This window comes from Chenopodium album, chromosome 8, assembly GCF_948465745.1.
Source record: "Chenopodium album chromosome 8, dcCheAlbu1.1, whole genome shotgun sequence".
Lineage (NCBI taxonomy): Eukaryota > Viridiplantae > Streptophyta > Magnoliopsida > Caryophyllales > Amaranthaceae > Chenopodium > Chenopodium album.
In genome coordinates this window covers 60,555,390-60,582,921 of record NC_137841.1, presented here as the reverse complement: position 1 = coordinate 60,582,921, position 27,532 = coordinate 60,555,390, and the positions used below count along the sequence as shown (strand labels likewise).

The following is a 27,532-nucleotide window of genomic DNA, read 5'->3' as shown; positions in this document are numbered from 1 at the left end:
TTAACCGACCTAGAGGCGACCCGGTTCGAATGTAACCCGTAAGTTATTGACCTGAACCGAACACGACCTGAACCAAAATTGACCAAAACCCGTTTTAACCCGTTAAAACCCGAATTCAACCCGACCTGTTCCTAACCCAACCCAAATTCAACCCGATCTTTTCCTAACCCGACCTGCTACAAACCCGACTTGAATCTCAACCCAACCTGTTACAAACCCGACCCGAATCAACCCGACTTGTTATTAACCCGACCCAAATTCAACCCGACTTGTTATTGAATCAATATGTATAGGTCGTTATCTCATATTGGTATTATTGGAACGGAAATTCAATCCGATCTTAACTTTATTCCTTCAATATTTCACTTTGAATTTTAAGAGGTTAGTTTCACAACATGTTTTTAGGGACGAATTTCAAGGATGAAACAATTGAGAAATGTGACATATGGTTTTCTAGGAAATTAAAATTCAAGATGGGCACTGTGCCATATGAAATAACTATAAAAAAAACTTGCTATTATTGACTTGGAAATAATCCGACTTGATTATAATCCGCAAATTATTGACTTGAACCGAACCTGAGAATGACTCGACTTGGAAATGACCCGACTTGATTATAACCCGCAAATTATTGACTTGAACCGAACCCGACTCGAAGCCGAGAAAGACCCGACTTGATTATAACCCGTAAATAATTGACTTAAACCGAACCCGACTCGAACCTGAGAACAACCCTAACTCGTTTAAACCCGTAAAGACCCGAATATAACCCGATCTATTTTTTATCCGACCCAAATGTAACCCGACCTTTTACTAACCCGACCTAAACCCGACCCAAACCCGATAAGATGTATGACCCAACGTGACCCGACTCAAGCATGACCCAACTCGAACCCGACCCGCATATGTTATGACATTAACCCGTATTGACCTGACCCGAGATGACCCGACTCAAACCTGACCCGTTTACCTAAATTGACAGCTCTAGTTAAAATGTTACTCGGTAAATGGTTTGACTTACCTAAAATTTTTTTGAACCTCATTTGGCTTAAAAAAAAAAAGAAAAAACAAACAAAAAACAAAAAACTTACCTAAAATGTATACTATGGGCCTGTTCTCATACGATTATTTTCAATTCAGTTTAGCTTTAATAAGTGCAGTTCAGTTCAGCTATAATAAGTTCTGTTCAACTCCTAATTTCCTTCTCTTATAAAATATTCATTTTAGTTCAGTTTAGTTCAGCTCTAATAAGTTCAGTTCAATTCAGCTCATTTCAGTCAATGAGAACAGACCCTATATATTAAAGGGCTTTCGATGCCAAGTCACTATGTCATGTCACCATTCAAAGTATATGTATCACGTAAGATTCAAACCCATAACCCTCTATACATATAGGTAATACATTTACCATATCAACCATCTTAAATTAGAATAAATACATATGATGTAAAAAAAGTGATACCTGAGGCAACGCCCCAACCACTACACACACTAACTATACAAGTAGTCGAACATATGTAATTATAGAATAAAATTAAAGAAGTACAAAAACTAGCAACCCGGGGCATCACCCGGGGTACACACTAGTGATCTGATTAAAACTTGACCCACAACCTTAACTAGAAAACCAACTTGACCCAAAACTTGACCCACAACCTTAACTAGAAAACCAACTTGACCCGAAAATGACCCAATTCAATATAATATAAGGTCTCGACACGAAATTTTCCTTGTCGTAATGTCATGATTCGAAATTCGCCCGACCTAATTATCTATTCACCGGAATCAACTCAACTTGAACTTGACTCAAAATCTCATCCCAAAATCAGACCCGACTTGATTATCAATTAACCTGAACATACCAGAACCCGAATCACCCCATTCCAACCCAAACACACCTAAATGCGTAGTGGACTCAAAATGACCTCAACATACCCAACTTGAACGAACTGATTGCTAAGTCTATGACCTATAACTCAACCTGAACCAACTCGATGTTGACAAGAAACTGACTAAACCTAATACTCTATGAACCAAAATCGACTTACATTCGAATTGATATTTGCCTATAATTGATTTACCCCGAATCGACAACAATTCAAACTAGAATTGATAAACCAAATTGTTTATTACCCAACACAACAACTTTTTATTAACCTGACCCATGGTGACTTGTAACTCAATCTTATCTGACTCATAATTATTAACAGAAGTAGCCATTGACCAAATCAAAAATTAATTTGAAACAAAATGTTCGTCAACTCGACCTATTTTTTTACCAAATCCAAAATAAGTTCAACCAAAATAAATGTTGAGCAATGTTAAAATTTTATGCACTTTGGGCCCTGTTCTGATTTACTAAAATGAACTGAATTTATTAGAGTTGAACTGAACTGAACTGAATATTTTATGAGAGAAGAAAATTTAAAACTGAACTGAACTGAACTTAGCTTATTGGAGTTGAACTGAACTGAACTGAATTGAAAATAAGTTGAAGAGAACATACCCTTTATTTGTACTTGGTACGTCATGCACATAAGGAGATCGACCAAAAAGACATGTGGCGAAACTCCATTTTTTTTTTGATTTTTTAGGTTAGGTAAAGGAACTACATAGGTTCAATAGCATATATATTAATATTTCATAATAACATGAAAGCCAACAAGATCCAATCTGAGTTTGACCAGAAACTTGATTTGACCCGTAACTTGAGTAAACCCTGTAAATATGTGCACCTAAATGTTTTAGATAATATAAAAAGTATGCGGCCTAAAATCTAAAAAATCAAAGGAAATACTGTTAGGTTAATCTCCCCAAATCTTAATTAAATTATAGTGTAAATTATGATTTTAATTTGTTGTTAAAGAAAAAGAAAAAGAAAAAAAAAAGATAAGTTCATTTCCCAACGAGTACAACATTGACCTAGACTAAGAATTTCATTCTGATGTATTAAATCATTAATACTTAACTAGGTTAATTCCCGTGTCATGTACGGTAATTTTCAATAACCATTATTAAACTATCATTATTATAATTGGTTTTTATAAACATAAAAAACTAATAATATAATTGACAAGTTTTGATCAAATTATTGAATTACAAAAAATATGTTAAATATAAAATGATGTAAAAAATAATCAAAATTATGTTAAGAAAGTTTTTTTTATAGCTATATAAAAATTTATGTTAAAGATATGTCGAATTTTTTTTATTTTTAGTAATTATATCAAATAATATTAGGGAATTATTTTTGTTTAAATTTTATTTCTTTAATATAATTTCCCAAAAAAAAAAAAACACTAAGGACACACCAGGTAATGACACGTGTCAATGCTGGTGTGTCTTTTAGTATATATTATTGATTGATTGATTATTGATTATTGATTGATTATTGATTATTGATTATTGATTATTGATTGATTATTGATTAGTAGTATGGATTATGGAGTAAAGGTAAAAATTCTCAACTACGCAAAGAATTAACCTCACTCATTGTCGAATCCGGATTATTAGACTTGTACAAAATGGCACATAAAAGAAAGTAAGCGAAGTTCACAGTTGCTAAAATTGCAAGTACCCAACAAGCATTATCAACCCTACCAAAGTTTATATCATTTGGTAGCCAAATGCTTGTTCGACTCACCAAATCAATGAATGCCCAACTAAGGTAAAAACCAGCTGCAATATGCAATGAAGTCATAGCAGTTGATGTACTCCTTAGTGACTTCGGAAATTCTTGATAGAACAATGCAACCTCCGGAGAAAAGGAAAGTCCTTGTCCAATGCCCATAATGACTAACGGAAATATGAGCCATAAGGCAGATAATGGCGCGACAACATTTTGTTGGTCCGTCATGTGGTACACAACAAGTAATTTGAGTCGTCTTCTTTCAATGAGAGCAAAGGCTATCGCGGCAAGAATGTTGCTAACATGACAAACCCCAATTCCTTGTAAATAAGTTAAACGTCGACCAAACAATTTCTTGTATGTAGGGTATAAGAATTTATCAAGTGTTGAGGAGGTGATAGCCGTTGTTACAAAGGTGATGACATGACTATGAAAGTTCCTGCTGGAATTTCCAATGGAGAACCAACTTTTCTATCCATGACTAATGCCATGAGCAACGTGAAACTCATGATAATCGATATTGCACCACTTAGTATGATGCTACTTGACCATATTGGCATTATTTTGATTAACTTCTTTAGGTCTTCTACTTCTTCAACGGTGCATTGGCTCCATGATTTTGTTTTGGTGCTCTTTATGTCATTATCTCCTTGATTTATGAGCGCTGCTCGGTTTAAGAACCTTCAAAATGAAATATTCAAGTTAAAAAACTTATATAACCTACTAATCTACTATATCTATCAAAACCAACCTAATCTAGCTAGCTAGTGACAAATCTCGTCAAAATTAATATAGTATTGTACATGGATTTGAAAGTTAATTTTGGATGATCGATTATATGGTAGTATGAGACATCCCATAAGGCCATAACCAATTATCACGACCTGCTTTAGTGGTATAAGTTTGTATCTCATGATTTTAAGATTATGAGATACCAAATAAATTTCATTAGGGACACTTTGGGATAACAATTTTTCTTACTCTTCTCCTCTCTTCCAAGAGTACGTGTTACACCTAACCTAATGAGTTGGTAGGTTAACCCGTGTGTGTCCTCTGAGGCCTGAGATTACTTTCTAATAGGGCATTTTTGTTCTACCATTTACAAATGTAAAGTTCAAATAAGATAAGATATGAATGAAAACACTAAATTTACAACTTTTATTCAAACAACATTATATTATAATTACGTAGTACGTACCTGAGACTTTCACTAGGCTCTCCATAGGTTAGTTTTGAGTCCTCACTTTCATAAAGATAACAATTTCCTCCATTTATTGGTTTGACAATCTTCATGTTTCTAAAGGCAACAACAAAAACCCTTGCTATGCTAGTGAAAGGGCTTCCTTGAGGTGGAAATTTTCGATATAGTCGTGATCCAATTAAGAAGAGGACAATGGCAATCAGATTTGCGACTAGGGCTATGAAGAAGGAAAGTGCCCAACTTATACTAGTTTGAATATAAATAAGAAGGGTGTATCCTATGATCCAACCAACGTATAAGATGAACGCAAACCAATTGAAGAAACTTGCTTGATGTTTAGGCTTATCAAATTGATCAGCCCCCATGGTTCCAAGTATGAAACGCGTTCCTCCGATTCCAATTGATGCTAGTGTTAGTGATATATAGAGAACGGAGTATTGGGAGATTGTTGGTGGTGCACAAGTTAATAAGTTAGTTGTACACGAAGGTGGCCTCAATGACTTGATTGTAACTGCGAAGGTAAACATAACTACTCCCTGAAAATCAAAATCTCGAGTGAGAACTCATCATAAACTTGTTTTCGTAATCAAGATCACACGTGACTATATGTTTTCTTAACCATAAATCAACAAAACTAGTCCAAGTAAGTGTAAAAGTCAAAATGTTGCATTTAAAAAAGAATGAAGGAAGTACTTACTAATAATGAAATGATGGAGGAAATGAGAGTAACGGAGAAGGATCCGAAAGCAGAATCAGCAAAGATGGCGGCGACAAAGGGAAACAAATATATTAATCCACTAAAGATGTTGTTAATCTGGGCAGCAGCGATGTTCTTTACATTGAAAACATTGATAAGGAACACTATTAAGTTGGAATACCATGCTCCTGATGCTATATTTAGTCCCAAACTTGTTCCTACAAACAAAATAAGTTAACTATTACTCCGTAAATAATTTGAAATAATTATTGAATAACTTTTGTTTACATCCGGTGTACACTCATTTATTGTACTTCGGGAGTCTTTTTTTTTTTCTTTTTTTTTTTAAAATCAAATTACGGTCACTTTTACAAATTTTTTGGGTAACTTTTATGAATAAAAACATAAATACTTCGTAACTTTTATTTATGTCAGGGTAACTTTTATTCATATTAGGATAACTTTCGCTCATTTTAGGGATAACTTTATAAAGGATATACAATATTTATTATACATCCGATTTATTAAAAAGTTATTACTTTTTTTAGCAAAAATATAATAATACTACTTTGTAAAAATAATAGAGGGAGGTTAAATTAAAGGATACCCTTTTTTTTTCTTCAGAAGAGTAAAACACCCTGCAATTGACATATACCTTAGTGAAAAAATTAAAGTAAATTATTCATAAATTTCATTGACTTTGTTTGTTTAATTTGAAATTTATACTTTATTTGATAGATCTTATGTTGGAAGTTCTTGATATAAAATAAGAGAGTTGGGGGAAAAACAAGAGAGAGAGAAAAACAAATGAAAGGGGAAAATCCCACATTGGTTGGGGGGAAAAGTTTTTCCTTGTTTTTATATTGTAGTGTCTTAACACTACTTAGTTGAGTGAGTGGGAGTTAAGTGTTACTCCACACACACGCGCGCGCGTGCGCCGAGCCGGGTCGGGCTCGGGCCTCGGGACTTGGGTCTTGGGGAATGCCCGGGCGTGGGTCCTTGTTATCTTTTTGGAGAAATTTTATTTCCTTTTCTTTGTTAAACAGAATATTCTTTTTTGTCTGTTGGGAATATTCTTTTCAGACTGTTGGGATTACGGAATTAAGTCAGTCATTAATCCCTTAATTATAGCTGACTGATTAATTCCTTGTTTCTTGCTTCCGTTGTTGACTGGTTGAATGAATCTGGTCGTTTTCTTAGCCAGATTCGTCCCTCGTTTTACGTTTCATGTCTCCCTTCTACTGCCTATATATACTCGTTGCTTTTTCCAGTCAAAAACACATAACACAATCAGTTATCTCTCTTCTCTCAAATTATCTAAACTCGAGTTTCTTCTGTTCTGTTTTCTGGGCAAGTATTCTGAGTTCCAGTCGGGTTTGTGAGTGCACATAAACTTCGGCGCCGTGCTTATCCTGGAGGGCGACCGCTTCTTGTCTACTACACCGGGAGGTAGCGCAGAATCGTCTTTTAGGTCAGTGGTTCTCCACGACGCGGCTATTGTCACTTTGGTTCACGCATCAAGAGATAAGTAATTTCTGTTTTATTGCTTAGTAGTTTAACAATCTAAAAGACGATTATGGCTTCCAAGTTTCTGATTCCTGATATGTCTAAGTTAGAACCTCTTGATGGAAATAATTATAAACGTTGGGCTGTTAGGATGCGTTTTTATTTGGAGCAAATTGATGTTGCATATGTTCTTGATGATATTGTTGAACCTGATGATAAGGATAATTTGTCTGAAAATGATGTTAAGTTTGCTAAGGATGATAGGACCGGTAAGGGCATGTTGTTGCATTATATGTCAAATAGTCTGTTGGATATTTATATGGGTTTTTATCATGCTAAGGATATTTGGGATGCTTTAGAGAAAAAATATGGGACTGATGATGCTAGTACTAAACGTTATTGTGTTAGTAAGTGGTTAAGTTTTCAATTTGTTGATGATAAGCCTATTATTGATCAGATTCATGCTTATGAGAGTGTTTGTATTAATATGGTTGCTGAAGGTCTGTCTATTTGTGATACTACCCTTGCTATTGTTCTGATTGAGAAACTCCCTCCTTCTTGGAAGGATTTTCGTAACCAACTCATGCACAAAAAGAAAGACCTAACCTTAGAGGAGCTTGCTGCTCACCTCAAAATTAAGGAGGAAAACCGTATCAAAGACAAAACCCCTTCTGTTTTTCCTTCCTCTTCCTCTGCCAAAGCCAATCTTGTTGAACCCAAACACAACAACCAGTCCAAAGCCAATAACAGTTCTCTTAAGCCTAAAGGGAAGGTTCAGAAGTACAAGTTTAATTTAAGGGTACTTGTTTTGAGTGTGGTTTGACTGGTCACAAGGCTAAGGATTGCAGGGTCAAGAAGAAGAACAATGGGCAAAGTCAAGCAAATCTTATTGAGGATTCTGACGTTATTGTTGCTGTTGTTTTAGAAGCTAACTTTACAGGTAATGCTGTTGAGTGGATTGTTGACACTGGAGCTACCAGACACGTCTGCGCCAACAAGGACATGTTCACTACCTATGACAAGGTTGAAGGTGAAAATGTTTTCATGGGAAACTCAGCTTCTGCTTCTATCCAAGGCAAAGGGAAGATCGTTCTCACTCTCACTTCTGGAAAATTGCTTACTCTGACTAATGTTTTGCATGTTCCGAAAATGCGCAGGAATTTAATTTCTGGCAGTTTACTCATGAAAGCTGGACTGAAGCTCTCTTTTGATTCTGATAGATTAGTTCTTACTCGCAATGGGGAATTTGTGGGAAAGGGCTTTTGTAATGGGGGGCTTTTTACTCTTGATGTTAAAATTGAACCTATGGTACTTCTTCTTCTTATATTGCTGAGTCTATTGATTTATGGCATGCTAGATTAGGTCACGTTAATATTGATTCTATTAAAAGGCTTAAAAACTTAAATTTGATTCCAAGTTTTTCCAACACTGATTTTTCGAAATGTCAAATTTGTGTTGAAGCCAAATTTACAAAGAAGCCATTTAAATCAGTAGATAGACAGACTGAACTACTAGAGCTTGTTCATAGTGACTTGGGTGATTTTAACAATCACGAAAGTAGAGGGGGTAAAAAGTATTACATTACTTTTGTTGATGATTGCTCACGTTTTTGTATGGTTTATCTTCTTAGGTCTAAGGACGAAGCTGAGGAAATGTTCCTCAAATATAAAGCTGAGGTAGAAAACCAATTGGACAAAAAAATTAAGAGGGTTAGGAGTGATAGGGGTGGTGAGTACAGCCCTGACACTCTTAAGGCATTTTGTGAGCAACTTGGCATTGTTCATGAGACAACAGCTCCCTATTCACCCGAACAAAACGGTATAGCTGAAAGGAAAAATATAACTTTAAAGAATATGATGAATTCTATGTTTATTAGTTTTGGGATTCCTAATAACATGTGGGGGGAGGCTATTCTTTCTGCTTGTCATGTTTTGAACAGGGTTCCTCACAAGAAGCTTGACAAGACTCCATACGAAATATGGAAGGGTCGAGCATCAAATTTGAAATACTTGAAAGTGTGGGGGTGCCTAGCAAAAGTAGGCATACCTAGTTTCAAGAGGGATAAAATTGGTCCCAAAACTGTTGATGCTATTTTTATTGGCTATGCTTATCAAAGTGCAGCTTATCGTTTCTTTGTTAAAGGTGCTAACGACTCTTATGCAGGTGGCCATATCATTGAAGCGAGAGATGCTGAGTTCTTTGAGAACATTTTTCCTTTGAAAATGTCTCCTTCTAATGATAGTGGATTACATGCTAGTAGTTCTGTTAGTTTACCTATTGCTAATGCTCCTATTACTAACGATGATTCTGTTTTGGAGCCAAGGAGAAGCAAAAGGGCAAGAAAGGAAAACAGTTTTGGTCCTGATTTTATTACTTCCTATTTATCTGAATCTTCCTTAATTGATGATGATTTTGTGCATATATTTGTTTTGGAAGATGATCCAAGAACCTATGATGAGGCAATGAGGTCAGTTGATGCTGTTTTTTGGAAAGAAGCAATTGATAGTTGTAGGGAATAATTTCAAGCCTTTAAATCCCACTAGCTCGAACCCCACTGTGATCATACACTAAAGTACGGTGGCGTCCAAAAGGGAAGAAGATAGAGCAAAAGAGTCGCCAACAAGTTTTTTAGGAACTTGTAAACCGTTCATAGGATGAAGGTTACACCCCTTAACGATCCAAGAGATCGTCAACTCCATAAGGTCATGAACCAAATAAGGGTTCGGGGATGAAGGTACAAATCCAACCTAAAAGAGATTGAACCTGCCCTAATAATAGGCCTCTACTTTATTCTGATCGTATTCATGTGCGCTTTCTGACTAACATGCAATCAATAAGATTAACCTAAACCTGTTTATCTATGTTGGTTGAATATTAAATGCACAAATAAATCTATTATTGGTGATCACTTGAAATTATAATCAAAATTAACCCTAACAAGATTATTAAATATCTTATTAAGCGTGATTACAAGTATAGAATTCCCTTTAAACATGCATAAAAGGTAAGATCAAGCAATAACAATATAAATCAAGGAACATAATAATCAAAGTATAAAGGGAAATTCTCAATGGTAATCATCAGTTTTTTATTTTTCTCAATGATAAACAACCAAAATTCCAATTATCTTTGGTAATCATAAATTACTAATATATATTAACTATAACATTAATGTTATATTTTGATAAAAATCTTTAACTAGGGTTAGTTTTATTATTTTAATAATTAAATTATTTTTTAAAAAAAACCACCACTCATCCCCACTAGCCCAGCTAGGCAGCCACCCCACGCACCATCCCTCTACCCACACACCATTCCTCCACGCGCTCCCTAACCACGCCCTGGCCGCCGGCGCGCCCAAACCCCGCCCCACTGCGTCAGCGCCGCACTGAACCCCCCTCCCTGACGCGTATCCTATCCCCCGATTCACCTAATTTCTTTCCCGAAACCCCCTTCCTCCCCCACAAATCCCCCTAAAACCATCACCCCAACCTTAAAAAACCCTAAATGGACCTCCCTCACCGTCGCTAGGGTTCCTGTTAGGGTATTTTTGAGGATTGAAGATGGTTTTTGGAGGGTTTCGTGCGGGTAGGGAGGGCGGATTGGTGGTTAAAGGGGAAGAGGGTGACGCGACGAGGGGAGAGCAGATGAGGTGCCGGCGCTGGGGTTTCTGGGTGCGGTCGGCGGCGCGTAGGGCTGGGCATGGGTGGATCGGAGGAAGGAGGTTGGCTGGCTGGGTTGCGGAAAAATGGGTGGTGTTATTATTTTTTTTCCTAGAAAAAATATCTTTAAAATAATCTAAATGTTAAAAAATTATAAAAAAGAAAACTAACCCTAGTTAAAGATTTTTTTAGTGCTATGATAAATATATAATAAAAATTCATGATTACCAAAGATAATTGGAATTTTGGTTGTTTACCATTGAAAAAAACAAAAAACTGATGATTACCATTGAGAATTTCCCAAGTATAAAATATATTCATGATCATAAAATTATAACAATGAAATAATCATCATAATAACAATCATATTAACCATAATAATAATCATGTTAATATTAAAACATAATAATAGCAAGATCCTAGGCATGATACTAACAAGATTAATAACAAACCCTAGCATGTCACTAAGCAATAAATATCAAATCTGTAGCCCTAACATGATACTAACAATCATAAATATTAGGAAGAACATGAAAAGCATCATAACAATCATATTTAATATTAAAAATACCCTAGACATGATACTAGGAATATCATAATAACAATGTAAACATAATTTCTACATCATAACATCAATTAATCAATTAAAGTACTTACTTTGATGCCTCGTACCTCTTTCTAATAACAAAATACACGCGTTAGTAACTTCAAGGAAAATAATAAACAAACAATTAAATTAAATAATTGAAATAGAGATTTGGGACCAAACCCTCAGAAATTAAAACCTTTCACGTCTAGGGCGAAGGCAACTTCGAATATGGATAGGTGTTTCTAGATCTTGTGAATGCGGAATTTTTTATGAAAAACAAAGGTTTAGAAAGAAAGAATCGAATGTTTTAAGAGAGATGAATGATTTAGAGAATGCTAAAGAATTAATGATTGTTGATGAATGATGGATGTAGATGATTGATCAAAACGGAGTTTTTAATACGATATTTATAGAGAAAATCAGCCAAAAAAGATAAATTAACAAAACAGAGTCTGACGCTCAGAAAACAGAACTGGCGCCAACCCTGGCTAGCTGGCGCCAGGTACCACCACTAGCGCCAGGCGCCAAGGCCTGGGGTTAGGCGCCAAGCCTGATTCCAACGCGTTTTCGAAAATCCGATAAGTTTACCGTACTGGAGGATAAAATAATATAATTTCCTCAAAAATGCTATTTGATTTTGATTAAAACTATAAAAAGTCAACAAAAGTCAATTTATCAATGCTAATTGGATTAGGAATGAAAAGAACCTTCTAGAAGATTCTAGAAGACTAATACCATTCCTAATTGCATTAGAAATGATAAATCATATTAGGCCCTCCCCTAGATCATTGGGCCGTACATAAAGCTCAAACCAGGCCCAGTTTGGTAAATTGGCCATAACTTCCTCAATATTCATCGGAATTGAGCTTATAATATATCGTTAGAAAGGTATTTGCAATCCCCATCCAACTACACTACTATTGGACCCATATCATGGACCAACCAAACTGGATTGGATGTTTTCTTAAAATAAGTTTTCAAAAACAGAGAGAAGAGAAAAGAAATTAAAACTTTTCGCAACACTAGACCTTTCCACACTTTCGTTTCATTCGATTATGATTCGACGTGAAAGGTACTCATCACTGGGTTTGGTTTTGGGGAGACACAAATGGGTGTCTACAATAGTGAATTACAATTAATTCTCAATAATAACACTTGGGAATTGGTTGAACTTCCTAGAGGTTGTAAGCCCATTACTTGTAAATGGATCTTTCGGAAAAAATTGAAGGCCGATGGATCCATAGACAAGTATAAGGCAAGGATAGTAGTGAGAGGTTTTACTCAAAAGTTTGGCATTGATTATTTTGATACTTACTCCCCTGTTACTAAAATTGCAACCATTAGGACTTTAATTGCTCTTGCTTGCATTTTTTATCTTGTTTTTCATCAAATGGATGTCAAAACTGCGTTTTTGAATGGTGAATTGGATGAGGAGATTTATATGGTCCAACCTGAAGGGTTTGTTGTTCCAGGCCAAGAGAACAAGGTTTGTAAGTTAGTCAAGTCATTGTATGGGCTCAAGCAAGCTCCAAAGCAATGGCATGACAAATTTGATAAGACTATGATTGGTAATGGTTTTCATGTTAATGAAGGTGACTCTTGTATTTATTTTAAGCATAATAGTCATGGTTGTGTAATTATTTGTCTTTATGTGGATGATATGTTGATTTTTGGGACTGACTTGGATCGAGTAAATGAGACAAAACAATTTTTGAGTTCGAATTTTGAAATGAAAGACATGGGTGAGGCAGATGTGATTTTGGGAGTGAAAATCAAAAGGACTCCAAAAGGCATCTGTCTTAATCAGTCACACTATGTTGAAAAGCTTCTTAAAAAGTTTGACTCATTTAATGTCGATCCAGTTAAGACTCCATATGACCCAAGTTTCCACCTAAAGAAAAATAATGGTGATCCACTTAATCAGTCTGAGTATGCTCGAATTATTGGTAGTGTTATGTTTCTAATGAACTACACTAGACCTGACATTGCTTGTTCTGTTAGTAGGTTGAGCAGGTACACTCATAACCCAAGCAGTGATCATTGGATTGCTTTTAGGAGGTTGCTTAGGTACCTTAAGGGTACTGCGGATTGGGGTTTGCACTACTCCAAATTTCCTAGAGTTTCGGAAGGTTTTTGTGATGCCAACTGGGTATCCGATAATGATGAAGTTAACTCCACTAGTGGCTATGTCTTCACCCTTGGTGGTGAAGCTGTATCCTGGAAATCTTGTTAGCAATCTTGTACTGCTATGTCTACTATGGAATCTGACTTTATTGCTCTTGAATTGGCAGGTCATGAGGCATAATGGTTGAGGAACATGCTTGCAGATATTCCGCTGTGGGGGAAGCCAGCTCCTTCAATTGCACTTCATTGTGATTCGCAAGCTACTATTGCTGTTGCTCACAACCATGCCTATAACGGGAAGAAGAGACACATCCGTCTGAGGCATAAAGCCGTCAGAAATCTGTTGTCTGAAGGGGTGATATCACTGGACTATGTTAATTCCGAAAAGAACATTGCGGATCCGTTAACTAAAGGCCTATGTAAAAAACTAGTTTTGGAAACATCGGAAGAGATGGGGCTAAAGCCCGTTGTATGAATTGTGAAATAGTGAACTCCTACTCACCATGAGTTCAAAGGGGAACATTATATAATAATTCGGAAGCACATTTTATTTTTATTGGACCATCTCTAGATGTTTGTTGTGCTTAGCTATAAATGAGAAGGAGGTTGAGCATATGGCTCTTAATGAACCCATATCCATATTTTTGGAGGTGTGTTGTAGCTCACACTTGATGGAGTTCACCTACTTAGGTGTGGAAGTGTGGCCGCTTCCTATGAGTATTTTGTGGGCGTATACTCTAGAGCACCTATGAGCATCCAGGCTGGACGTATGGCCAGTATAATGTGTCATCTTTATTCGCGGAATTTCAGAATATTATACATGTTCAATTGTGTGGCTCAAAGTGACGGGTCCCTAACTCCCTATTGAGTTCAAGACGAAAGTCACTTGGTAGGTGAGGGATCATAGCTTGATGTTCACTATGTGTTAATTCAAGTCGCGAGACATTGACACTTATGCAATTATTTTGTTTTACCCAGAATTCATCTTTTCCTTCCTTTCTTTTTCATATCTTCGAACCTGTGGGGGATTGTTGGAAGTTCTTCATATAAAATAAGAGAGTTGGGGGAAAAACAAGAGAGAGAGAAAAACAAATGAAAGAGGAAAATCCCACATTGGTTGGGGGGAAAGGTTTTTCCTTGTTTTTATATTGTAGTGTCTTAACACTACTTAGTTCAGTGAGTGGGAGTTAAGTGTTACTTCACACACACACGCGCGCGTGCGTGCGCCGAGCCGGGTCAGGTCGGGCTCGGGCCTCGGGACTTGGGTCTTGGGGAATGCGATGCGCGGACGTGGGTCCTTGTTATCTTTTTGGAGAAATTTTATTTCCTTTTCTTTGTTAAACAGAATATTCTTTTTTGTCTGTTGGGAATATTCTTTTTTGACTGTTGGGATTACGGAATTAAGTCAGTCATTAATCCCTTGATTATAGCTGACTGATTAATTCCTTGTTTCTTGCTTCCGTTGTTGACTGGTTGAATGAATCTGGTCGTTTTCTTAGCCAGATTCGTCCCTCGTTTTACGTTTCATGTCTCCCTTCTACTGCCTATATATACTCGTTGCTTTTTCCAGTCAAAAACACACAACACAATCAGTTATCTCTCTTCTCTCAAATTATCTAAACCCGAGTTTCTTCTGTTCTGTTTTCTGGGCAAGTATTTTGAGTTCCAGTCGGGTTTGTGAGTGCACATAAACTCCGGCGCCGTGCTTATCCTGGAGGGCGACCGCTTCTAGTCTACTGCACCGGGAGGTAGCGCGGAATCGTCTTTTAGGTCAGTGGTTCTCCACGACGCGGCTATTGTCACTTTGGTTCATGCATCAAGAGATAAGTAATTTCTGTTTTATTGCTTAGTAGTTTAACATCTTACATGTTTTATCATACTTATAAAAATCTAGTTTAATTTGATCTGGCTCGATTCATTCTCGAGTTTGAATTTTTAAGCTACTCGCGAGCAAACTTACACATCAAAATGATACTTAATCAAGCCAAGCTTCAACCAGCCATCATCAAAGCTTGGTTAAGCTTAGCTCGAGCTCAAATTAAGTAATAACCTATCGAGCCTAGATAAAACGCGTTAATATATGACATATTCTAAATTCTAATTACAAAATTATAAGGAATGTAGATAACTTATTTTTTCCTAACAATGTTTAATGTCATCAATTACCAATAAGAAAAAGTTACAAAATGTTGAGGTGCATTATGAACGTATACAATGACACAAATATAACAATATGTCACTAAGCTATGTATAACTAAACTTATGAAACCAATTCAATAAAGAAAACCTAATCATCCAGAACTGATCCCCGAATCCAGATTAGCTCAAAGGGTGAATCGAGTAAAACACCACCACAAAAAAAAAAAAAAAAACATATATTAGCATCATTACTCAGTAAATAATAAGCTAAGGATGCTATAAACATGGACGTAAAATGAAAAAAAAAAAAAAAGAGAGAGAAAGAAGTAAACCAAGGATTAAAATGGAGCTGAGCCACCCTCCTTCGCCATTGATGTGTTGCTGCTTTATACCTCCACTTGACTCCATTGAAACTCTTAGAGATATATATTTTGTCTAAGGCACACGTATCTTATTTGGTTTTATATTGAGATTGCCATGTCTTTATTTGTTTAATCACATAAATATGTGTTATAAATTTACAAAGTACGTAGTATATAATTATGTATTAAGAATTATTTAATAATTAAATTGACTTGATTGGTTTTCCAAGTCTTTATGCAATTATGCAAATTAATATTGTCTAATTAATTCTCGTCATACGGGGTGCATTAATGATATACGTAGCATTAGGTAGCGAAATGCTTTCATAGTGATGAATGTAAGGGTTAAAATATACTCCATGTTGACCAAAAGAGATTTTATCCAAGTCTTTTTATAGTTCTATTTATGTTTTAGTGTTAATTGCCGGAAATGATGGAAGAATATTAGCGTAATTACATGAAGTTGGAATAACAACAAAAAATGCAAGCTAAGTTCATAAGGAGTACATCTTGATTAGCAACAATTTTGAGATTAAGGGTTAACTTGCCACCACTACATCCCTCTTCCATTTATTGACCTAAGCATGATGGAGACATTTTGGAGTTTATAATACGAAATATAATAGCCCGTTTAATTAGCCCCAAGTTTTAAAACTTGGATGTGACATGGGAGGAGAGGAATGGAGCATTGTCCATGTTGAAGTTCATCAATTGAACTTCATTCTGAAAGAATTTTCCAGAAAAGGTAAGAAGATAAAAGAGAGAAAAAGCTTGTAAAAGAAGAAAGAGAAGTTTATTATTAATTGAATTATGAAATTACAGCAAAGCGTTTGTATTTATACAAGAGTTAGTTACAGAAACTCTAACAAACTCTAACGACTCTAACAAACTTATGCTGAGCTGGAGCTAGCTGAGTGTGCTTCCAATTATGCTGCTGCTGGTATTTGCTGACTCTGCTTCCTTGTGCTGACCTGGACCATGTATTCCAACACCCCCCCTCAAACTTGGCAGTGGTGACTTAACCATGCCAAGTTTGGTTAGCAAAACCTCCTGCTGAGAAATGGAAAGCTGCTTGGTAAAAACATCAGCAAGCTGCATACCAGTGGGAATGTAAGTAAGCTCAATTAAGCCTTCAAGAACTTTGTCCCTTGTAAAATGACAATCCACTTCAATATGCTTAGTTCTCTCATGGAAAACCGGATTCTTGGCTATATGAATAGCTGATTGATTGTCACAGAACAGCCTAACAGGCTTCAAGTTACCTAAACCTAATTCATCAAGAATCCTAACAAGCCAGGCAACTTCACTTGCAGCATGAGTCATTTCCCTGTATTCAGCTTCAGCTGAGCTCTTTGAAGTGGTGCTTTGTTTCTTAGATTTCCAAGAAATAGGAGAGTTACCAAGGAGCATTACATATCCAGTTACAGACCTCCTTGAACTAGGACATGCTGCCCAATCAGAGTCACAAAGGCCTGTAGAGTGAGTTGATCAGTAGCTCTTAGAAGAATTCCCTGACCAATAGTAGAAGCAACATATCTTAATGTGTGTTGCAAAGCAAGAACATGTGGAACCCTGGGAGAATGCATGAATTGGCTTAGAGTTTGGACAGCAAAAGCAAGATCAAGCCTTGTGTTAGTTAGAAAATTTAATTTCCCAACATAACACCTATATAGGGCAGCATTGTCATATAGAGCTCCTTGATCAGAAAATAACTTCATGTAAGATGGAAAAGGAGTGTTAGCAGGCTTTGAAATATCCAACTCACATTCTTGCAGAAGCTCTTTAGTAAACTTTCTTTGAGACAGAACATAGCCATCTTGACACTTACTAACTTCAATGCCAAGAAAATAACTCAGTTGTCCCAAATCCTTTATGCTGAAAGTATGATGTAAGTGAGCTTTTAGATCAGAAATTAAACCATCATTTGAACCAGTAATGATGATATCATCAACATAAACTGCAATAACAGTTGTATCAACACCATCTTTTCTCAAAAATAGAGAATAGTCATTTTTTGACTGATTAAAACCTTGAAACTTTAATTCTTCAACCAATCTGGCAAACCATTGCTTGGAAGCCTGTTTTAGGCCATATAATGACTTCTTAAGTCTGCAAACATGCCCTGTAGGAGCAGAGACACCTTCTGGAATCTTCATATAGACTTCTTCATGAAGAGTTCCATGAAGAAAGGCATTATTTATGTCTAATTGAAACAAATTCCAACCATTCTGAGCAGCAAGGGAAATCAAACACATGATAGTTGACATTTTTACAACTGGAGAAAAGGTTTCTTCATAATCAACCCCATATTTTTGAGTAAAACCTTTGGAAACAAGTCTAGCCTTGTACCTTTCAATACTTCCATCAGCATTCTTCTTGATTCTGTAGACCCATTTGCAGCCTATGACTTTCTTTCCCTTGGGTAACATAACAATGTCCCATGTATTGTTCTTGTTAAGAGCAGAAATCTCTTTATCCATAACATCTACCTAGGAAGAATTATGAGCTGCCTCACTATAGCTTGTTGGTTCAACAAGAGATTGATGAACACATATGTCTAGCTGCTGTTTCTTAGGAAGAGAATCAAAAGAGACCAAGTTACACCAATGATCAGTAACAGCATAACAATGATAATCAGAAAAATGAGTAGGTGGTTTAGATATTCTGGAAGATTGTCTAACTGGATCATAATTAGGTGTAATATCTGAAGGTTCAGGTAAGATAGGGGAAGAAATATTGATTTGAGGAACTGGATTAGGTGAGACAGAAATAGGAGTAAAATATGAATTATTACTGAAATCAGAGAAAATTTCAGGAATATCAGAATAAGATTGTGAAATTGAGGTGTTAACAGGTAAGAAAATTTTTTTGGCATAGGTTTTGTGAGGGGAGGGAGAAAAATGAAAAGGAAAATGTTTTTCATAGAAAATAACATCCCTGGAAATTGATATTTTGTTTGTGGAAAGATTAAGGACTTTGTAAGCCTTTTGGTTTGGAGGGTATCCTAGAAATACACATGGTGTTGCTCTAGGATCTAGTTTGTTTCTATGAGTTTTTGAAGTTGAAATATAACAAAGACAACAAAAAATCTTCAGATGAGACAAGTCAGGAGCAGAACCATATAATCTTTCATAAGGTGTTACAAAACCAACAGATTTGAGTGGCATTCTGTTGATTATATAAGCTGCTGCCATGATACAATCTCCCCAAAATCTAGCTGGTACTTTGGACTGAAAAAACAAAGCTCTACCAGTCTCCAAGAGGTGCTTGTGTTTCCTTTCAACTACCCCATTTTGTTGGGGTGTATCAGGACAAGATTTTTGTTGCAAAATGCCATGCTGAGAAAACAACAGTTTCATGTTTCCTTCTGTAAGATCAGGAGCATTATCTGATCACACAGCTAAAATTTTTGAAGAGAATTGAGTGTGAACATAACTAAGAAACTGAGACATCAAAGAAACTGAATCACTTTTATTTTTCATAAGATGAACCCAAGTCATTATGGAATAATCATCCACAATTGTAAGAAACTGATTACAACCAGTATGTGTAACATGAGTGTATGGACCCCACACATCTATATGAATGAGATCAAAGGGTTTACAAGACTTTATTGAGCTATTGGGAAAAGAAGACCTAGACTGTTTAGCTAAAGGACAGATTTGACACAAGTTTTCAGCTAAACAACCATGAACATCTGTGCCCTTAATAGACTTTATTTTATCAAAAGACATGTGTCCTAAACGAAGATGCCATAATTTGGCTTCTTCAACAGCTACTGAACTGTGATTTTCAAGGTCAACAACATTATTTTCACTAAAGCATTCTTCATTAAGACTGTACAATCCTCTGTCCAATTTACCAAGCACTATTGGATTGATCAAAGAAGGGCCCTAAAGCAAACATGTATCATTAGTAAATGATACTGATCCTGAAACATCTTTGCATAACTTTGATATTGACACCAAGTTAAACTGAAAACCAGGAACATGCAGGACATTATTAAGAGTAATGCCTGATTTAAGCAAAACCGTTCCTATATGCTCAACTTTCAGTTTCTTTCCATCTGGTATTGTTATAAGTCTTTCATCAAGTCATTTTGAGTATGTTTTAAACATTGAAATATCAGCACACATGTGATCAGAAGCTCCACTATCAAGAATCCATGTAGGATGCATAGAAGAAGCAAGACAGAAATTACATGTCAAATGAGAAGTCACTACTAAGCCAAGGGAACTTGAACCTCCAGAGAGTTCACCTTGCTCAACATTCTGTTGTTTGTCAAGATAATGCAGAATATGCTTGTGCTGTTCTTGAGTAACTGACAAATTCACCAAGTCTGCTGATTCTGATATAGTAGAGTCATCCAGCTGAACTGATGCTGCTACCTTCTTAGCTCTATTTTTGAAATCAGAAGGGTAGCCATGAAGCTTGAAACATTTATCTCTTGTGTGATTTCTCATTTTGCAATGATCACAGTACAAGTTGTTTCTGGTGTAAACAAAATTTCTTGTACTCGAGCCTGCAGAATTAGTTTCAAACATTTGTCCTGCACCTCCAGCAGAATTATAGGTTCTGTTGTTGCTGAATTGAGTTCTGGTATCATTGAACTTCTTAGCATAGAATGCTGCAGATTCTACATTCTGCTGATTCTTAATGTTGTTCAGATTCATATGAGTTTGCTCTTGAAGCAACAAACTATATGCCTTGGTAACAGTTGGTAGAGGATTCATCATCAAAATAGTGCTCTTAGTATGAGAAAATTTATCATGCACCTTCATCAAAAAATGAATTAACCTCTGACTTTGCTGAGACTTAAACAGCTGTTGTGTTAGATTGCAGTTACAACCAGTACAAACACAGGCAGGTAAAGGATCCAATCCATCCAACGGATCCCATAATTGCTTAATTCGAGTATAAAATTCAGAAATACCTTCAGATTCTCCTTGAGATATGTCTGCTAATTGTTGTTGCACCGAAAATAACTGAGGTCCAGAAGATTGACTAAACCTTTCTTCCAGATCCAGCCAAATTGATCTAGCTATCTTCAAGTAAAGAACACTTCGAGCAATTGAAGGTTCAAGAGAATTTAAGATCCAGGAAATCACCAAATTATTACATCTATTCCAGATTCTGAGATTTGGTGAATTGTTTGAAGGTTGATTCAAACTTCCATCAACAAAACACGATTTGTTTCTTGCTGATAATGCAATTGTCATAGAACGTTTCCAGTCATTGAAGCTTGTTCCATCAAATACTATATTCACCAATTTTGATGTAGCTAGATCAGAATTACTCAGAAAGTATACATAATTTGGATTATGTGTTGGATCAACCTCTGTATTTGGATCGAAATTAGAATTTCCAGAATTACTCGTAGAATTTCGAGGTGCCATTGTTGAATTTCGATCGAACTGAAGAACAACAAAATATGAGACGATTAAGCTTCAGAAAATTGAAGAAAATGCGGAAATTAGATCAGAATCGAGCTAAAATCTGCTTTGATACCATGTTGAAGTTCATCAATTGAACTTCATTCTGAAAGAATTTTCCAGAAAATGTAAGAAGATAAAAGAGAGAAAAAGCTTGTAAAAGAAGAAAGAGAAGTTTATTATTAATTGAATGATGAAATGACAACAAAGCGTTTGTATTTATACAAGAGTTAGTTACAGAAACTCTAACAAACTCTAACAACTCTAACAAACTTATGCTGAGCTGGAGCTAGTTGACCGTGCTTCCAATTATGCTGCTGCTGGTATTTGCTGACTCTGCTTCCTTGTGCTGACCTGGACCATGTATTCCAACAGTCCACATGAAGTGTACAACATGCCCCTCATTAAGAAACAAAAATATTGACATCATAAAAATAAACTATCAATAGAAAATAAACAAAATGTAATATGTGATCCTTTGTTTAACAAGTGAAGTATATGATCAACAAAAAACAAAAAGATATATAGGTTCAAATTTATTAAAAAAAAATAAATAAATTAAAACGTCAATCAAACTGCTATGATAAATAATCATTCATTGACCACAAATAAATCAAAAGGTCAACATTAATATGTATAAGCATTTTTTTTTTTGTAAAGGAAATATTAATCAAGCAAATCTAACGTTTTTTTCTATTCAATTAAATTAGTAACAAACTAACAAACTCATAGTCATAACTTGAATAATATAGCATTAAAATTATACACACGAATAATGTAGCATTAAAATTATACACACCTGATGCATGGTTTAATATGATGAGATCAATGAAGACAAAATATCTTGGAGAAAAATAGAATCTTATGACCTTTCATATTCAATATAATGTCTCTTATGATAATTTATTTATTATTTATTTAATTTTTTTTTTTAAAAAAAAGAGAATTTGGAGTAAAAAAAATTTTCTTAAAGAGAAATTGGGCTATAGGGAGGAGAAGCTGAGATGGGATGTGTTGTGAGTTGGGCTCCACCGCTCCATGGAAAGACTCTGTGTTGTAGGAAAGTTTTTTGGGCTTAAATGATATTGGGCCTATATGGGCCATTGTGAAGCTAAAAGCAGGATTGCTACCATGTACAAGATCACCATAAATTAGATTACAACATCCCCATAATGTTCCACCCTATAAACTCTACTATTTCCGTTAACTTTTATTTATAATTTTGAAATATTTTATATCTCACAAATAATATTCCAAAGTTGCAACTAAAAGTTAACGGGGGTAGTACTAGTTTTGAGTGGATTTTAGCAAATGAGAAACTGAATGTAGAAATACATTATGATAGAGTATGTAGTAACCAACTTTCTTTTGATATTTGCAAAAGAAGTATATAAACAAGAAAGTGTTAAAGTCTAACAATTACGGGTTTAACAAATGTCATTTATTGTTATCCTTATCCTTGCCCTTACCTGTTGTGATTCTAAAATAAGAATGAGATTGTAATAAAAAAATGTTATACATAAGAGAGTGAGTTATTTCTCAACTAGCTAAGTATGTACAAGATTAGCATCATCTAATGCTGGATCAGGATTGTTATACTTGTACAATATGGCACATAAAAGAAAGTAAGCAAAATTCACAGTTGCTATAATTGCAAGAACCCAACAAGCATTATCAACCCTACCAAAGTTTATATCATTTGGTAACCAATTGCTCAATTTGCCAACCAAATCGATAAATGCTGAACTAAGGTAATAGCCAGCCGCGATATGCAATGAGGTCATAGCAGTCGAGGTACTTCTTAGAGACTTAGGAAACTCTTGATAGTACAATGCCACCTCTGGCGAAAAGTAAAACCCTTCTCCAATCCCCATTATGGCTAATGGAAATATTAGCCATAAGGCGGATAATGGTGCCACGGCATTTTGTTGGTCCATCAAATTATTTATTTCAATCAATTTGAGCCGTCTTCTTTCAATTAGGGCAAAGGCTATCGCGGCAAGAATGTTTGTAACATGACAAATTCCGATCCCTTGTAAATATGTTAAATGTTGACCAGTTAATTTCTTGTATGTAGGGTATATAAATCGATCAAGTGTAGAGGATGTGATTGCTGTGAATATAAGGGTGACGACTGTGAAAGTTCCGGCTGGAATTTTGTAATGAGAGCCGAGTTGTCTATCCATGACTAATGCCATTAGCACTGTGAAACTAATGATAACTCCCATTGCACCACTTAGTAGGATGCTACTTGACCAAATTGGCATAATTTTGATTAACTTCTTTAGGTCTTCTACTTCTTCAACGGTGCATTGGCTCCATGATTTTGTTTTGGTACCGTTTACATGGTTATCTCCTTGTTTTATGAACGCTGCTTTGTTTAAAAACCTTTAACATGAAGTATAAAAGTTAATAGCATGTCTATGATTTATCGCATTAAAATCAATAATCCGTAGTTTTTTTATAAACGAAATTTTGATGATGTTTGGTCAAGTGTACTAAAGTACATGGTAATCTCATACAAGTTAACAACACTCAACTTAGCTAAGTGAAGATTTGTTCATATAGCATTCTAGACATACTGCTAAGTTGAGGCAAGTAGACTCGTATACATGTAGAGATGGTTCAACAAGACACGACTCTTTACTATATGCATTATAAAAAGCTTCATTTTTTTTGAAGTACTTTTCAGTTCACGCTTGTCAATGTATTATTTATGTCGTTTTTATCTTTAATTACCAATATGAAAAAATTATTAAAAAAAAAAAACTTGATATTAATAAAGTATAAATAGATATGAATCTAACAATACGCACTTGACTATATTTTTCTTTAATTATAAATAATCAGAATTGGTCAAAGTTAAATACTCTATGTCCCAATTTACTTGCAACATTTTGACTGGACACGCTTGCTGATACACAAGTTGACCGTCAATATCTTTTTTATATAATTATATAAGCTATAAAAAGTTTATATTAAGAAACTATACATTAAAATAGACACAACAACATCTTATATGATTACATTGACTTTCATATAATAGTTGAAAAAAATAGTCAAAGTGAGATGTATGAATAGTGTTAAAGTCAAAACGTTGCAAATAATTTGGGACATAGGGATAAAAAGTCAAAGTGTTGCAAGTAATTAAAATAAAACAGAGGAATTGAAGTAGCTAAATGTGGGACATATAAAAAGCAAATATGATAACTAATACAGTAATAATGTACATGGACAATTATTCAAGTAAACATAAGTTGTTAAAAGCATACCTGAGACTTTTACTAGGCTCCCCATATGTAAGTTTTGATTCCTCACTTTCATAAAGATAACAATCTTCTCCATTTATAGGTTTAACCATTTTCATATTTCTAAAAGCAGCAACTAAAACCCTTGCTATGCTAGTAAAAGGGCTTCCTTGAGGTGCAAATTTTCGATAGAATCGTGATCCAAGTAAGAAGAGAGCAACAGCAATCAAATTCGCAGCAAGAGCAATGAAGAAGGAAAGTTCCCAACTCACACTAGTTTGAATATAAATTAGAAGGGTGTATCCTACGATCCAACCAACATATAAGACGCATACAAACCAATTGAAGAAACTTGCTTGATGTTTAGGCTTATCGAGTTGGTCTGCTCCCATGGTTGCTAGTATGTAACGCGTTCCTCCTAGTCCGAGTGATGCTAGTGTAAGAGATACATATAGAATGGAGTATTGTGAGGTTGTTGGTGGTACACAGGTTGAGTTGATTGCACACGAAGGTGGCCTCAAGGACTTGATTGTTACAATTAAGGTAAACATAAGGACTCCCTGAAAATTAACATAACTCGCATGAAATTATTTTCACATTTTTAGTTAAAGTGTTGCAATTTTTTTTTTTAAAGAAGAGAAGTGTTACTAGTATTATAAATGTGTGTTTCTCTAGGACTAAGGTCGTTGCATCTCTTGGCCTAAAAACAAATATACTCACTCTGTTTCGTAATAATTGTAGCACTTTTATTTTAATTTTGTTTTATAATAATTACAACACTTTCTTATTTGGTATGACTCATTATTATTATTATTATTATTTTTTTAATAATTATCTGTTCTACTAACAACATTTTCAAAAATATTAATTATTTCTGTCTTATCTACCTACTTATACAACTTTTGTATTATTTCTCTCTCATGCTGTCTAAATTATTTATAAAAGCCTACAAGCCCGCTCTATATTTTCTTAAACTATGGCATTCTCTATCATTGCGATTATTACGAAATGTAGGGAGTAGTTATGGAAGACAAAAACTTACAAGTAAAGAAACAATGGACGAAATAAGGGTAATGGAGAAGGATCCGAAAGCAGAATCCGCTAAGATGGCGGCGATGAATGGAAAAAAGTTGATTAATGCACTGAAGATGTTGTTAATCTGAGCAGCAGGGATGTTCTTCACATTGAAAACACTGATAAGGAACACTATTAAGTTGGAATACCAGGCACCTGATGCTATACTTAATCCGAAGCTTGTTCCTACAAATATCATAAACGAGTAGTAACTATTTATTAAGTTAATTAAATGATCGGTTTCCTCCAAAAAAAACAAAAAAACAAAAAAAAAAAATGATCGGATCAAATATACACTCCCTTCAACCCAAAAAATTCGACCCATATAGGTAATTTTCACGGGTGTAAAAAAAGTTAAATAAGTAGTAAAGGCATATTGAAAAAAGTAAATTTATACGAGGTTTGCAAAAAATTAGAGTGAGAAAGTAAAAAAAAGTACATGAAAAACAAAATTTAAGTTAATTTTACACTAATATTGTTGTATATTAGAGGGTATTTAAATGCAAATGGGATGATAATTTTGTACTAAATTTTAGCCATAATGGTTGGACTTTTGAGGGTGGAGGGACTATAATCACTATATATATCCCAGCATTTTTATGGTTAGGAGAAGGCGGTCATAATCAAACCTTAATCCTAACAATTTTTTTGATATAGTACATGACTACATGTGGCCCAGGCTAGGTAGTAGGTACTTAGGATTAGGGAAAAACCCACCCTATTCACTTTCACTTGACAAGATTCATATCCATCTCTCACTATCAAGGATTTGATCAAGGTTATAGTCTTGCCAAGTGGTATAAGTCTTATTTGGTTTAATTCTAACCTTTTAATTAGATGTGGAAACTAAATGATAGGACAAAGAAATTAACTGATCACTTATATTGAAATTAAGATAAGAACAAGGAAAACTTGAAAAAGGTTGAAAAGCAAGAAAAATGAAGTCAAAAGATGAGTGGGTGATGACAATGTACGAAAAGGAGATACTTGTATTTGGTTCCTTCACCTTAAATATAAACATTGTAAAATTTTTGACAAAAATTGTATTATTTTTTTAGATCGAATGAATTGTTTATTCTGTTTAAGGTTTATTACTGGGTCGTAGCTCACAGGTACATGTTCAATTAAGAGGGGTAAGACATGAAATATGTGAACTTCTTTAAGACATAAATTGACGGAATATGTAACCACTATTAAAAGTAAATGGTGAAATATTAATATGGAGGCTGAAAGAAGTATTAATATATATGCAGGCTAGTGATAGTTTGATACCTAGAGAACCCTAGTGACCAAAGCCTTGTGACAAGGCGAACGAGGTATGAGACTCAAATTTGTGACCACGCTCTGTGACAAACAAGGTATATGAGACTCAAACCCATTGCAACAAAAACTAGGAGACAATGCTATCAATATAATACTTTGGGATATTAGAATATACAAACATATAAATGTTATTAAACAAAACAAGAAGAATGAAGGGATAAATAGAAAGTAACCTAGGATTAGCATGGAACTGAGCCACCCTCCTTTGCCATTATTATTGATGTCTACACTTGACTCCATTTTGCTTCCTTGCTTTTTTCTTCTCCTGAAACTCTAGAAAACTTGTATACGCCTCTAATAATTTTATGCAATACAAGTGATTAATATATAATAATTGAAGCTCACCTAACATATAAAAGTATAATTGATCAATGAATATCTCATAGAGTCAACCAAACTATGCTAATTTTGATTTTTTTTATGTAAAAATTTAAATATTGGTCATCCGGCAAGTTGACACAATAATACTATAGCGCAGCCTATTTAAGTTGATTATAGGTATGCTCAATAATAATCTATCCTTATCTATATATCTCTAAGGCACATG

The 27,532-nt window shown here is 35.0% G+C and overlaps 2 protein-coding genes and 1 pseudogene across 2 annotated transcripts; all 3 read right to left on the bottom strand.

Annotated features, from left to right (window-relative positions):
* Positions 1 to 3,463: 3,463 nt before the first annotated feature.
* LOC145643111 (protein NRT1/ PTR FAMILY 2.7-like) lies at positions 3,464 to 17,318 on the bottom strand (annotated as a pseudogene).
* Positions 17,319 to 20,002: 2,684 nt separating this feature from the next.
* Positions 20,003 to 21,304, bottom strand: LOC145643110 (uncharacterized). Its single transcript, XM_081694272.1, has one exon. The coding sequence runs from the start codon at positions 21,302 to 21,304 to the stop codon at positions 20,003 to 20,005; it is 1,302 nt and encodes a 433-aa protein (XP_081550398.1).
* Positions 21,305 to 22,768: 1,464 nt separating this feature from the next.
* On the bottom strand, positions 22,769 to 27,324 carry LOC145556195 (protein NRT1/ PTR FAMILY 2.3-like). The gene is made up of 4 exons (XM_081617847.1): positions 27,159 to 27,324; positions 25,631 to 25,848; positions 24,613 to 25,148; positions 22,769 to 23,728 (listed from the first exon to the last, which is right to left on the bottom strand). The coding sequence occupies exons 1-4, from the start codon at positions 27,223 to 27,225 to the stop codon at positions 22,888 to 22,890; spliced, it is 1,662 nt and encodes a 553-aa protein (XP_081473973.1). The 5' UTR covers positions 27,226 to 27,324; the 3' UTR covers positions 22,769 to 22,887.
* Between the last annotated feature and the right edge of the window lie 208 nt (positions 27,325 to 27,532).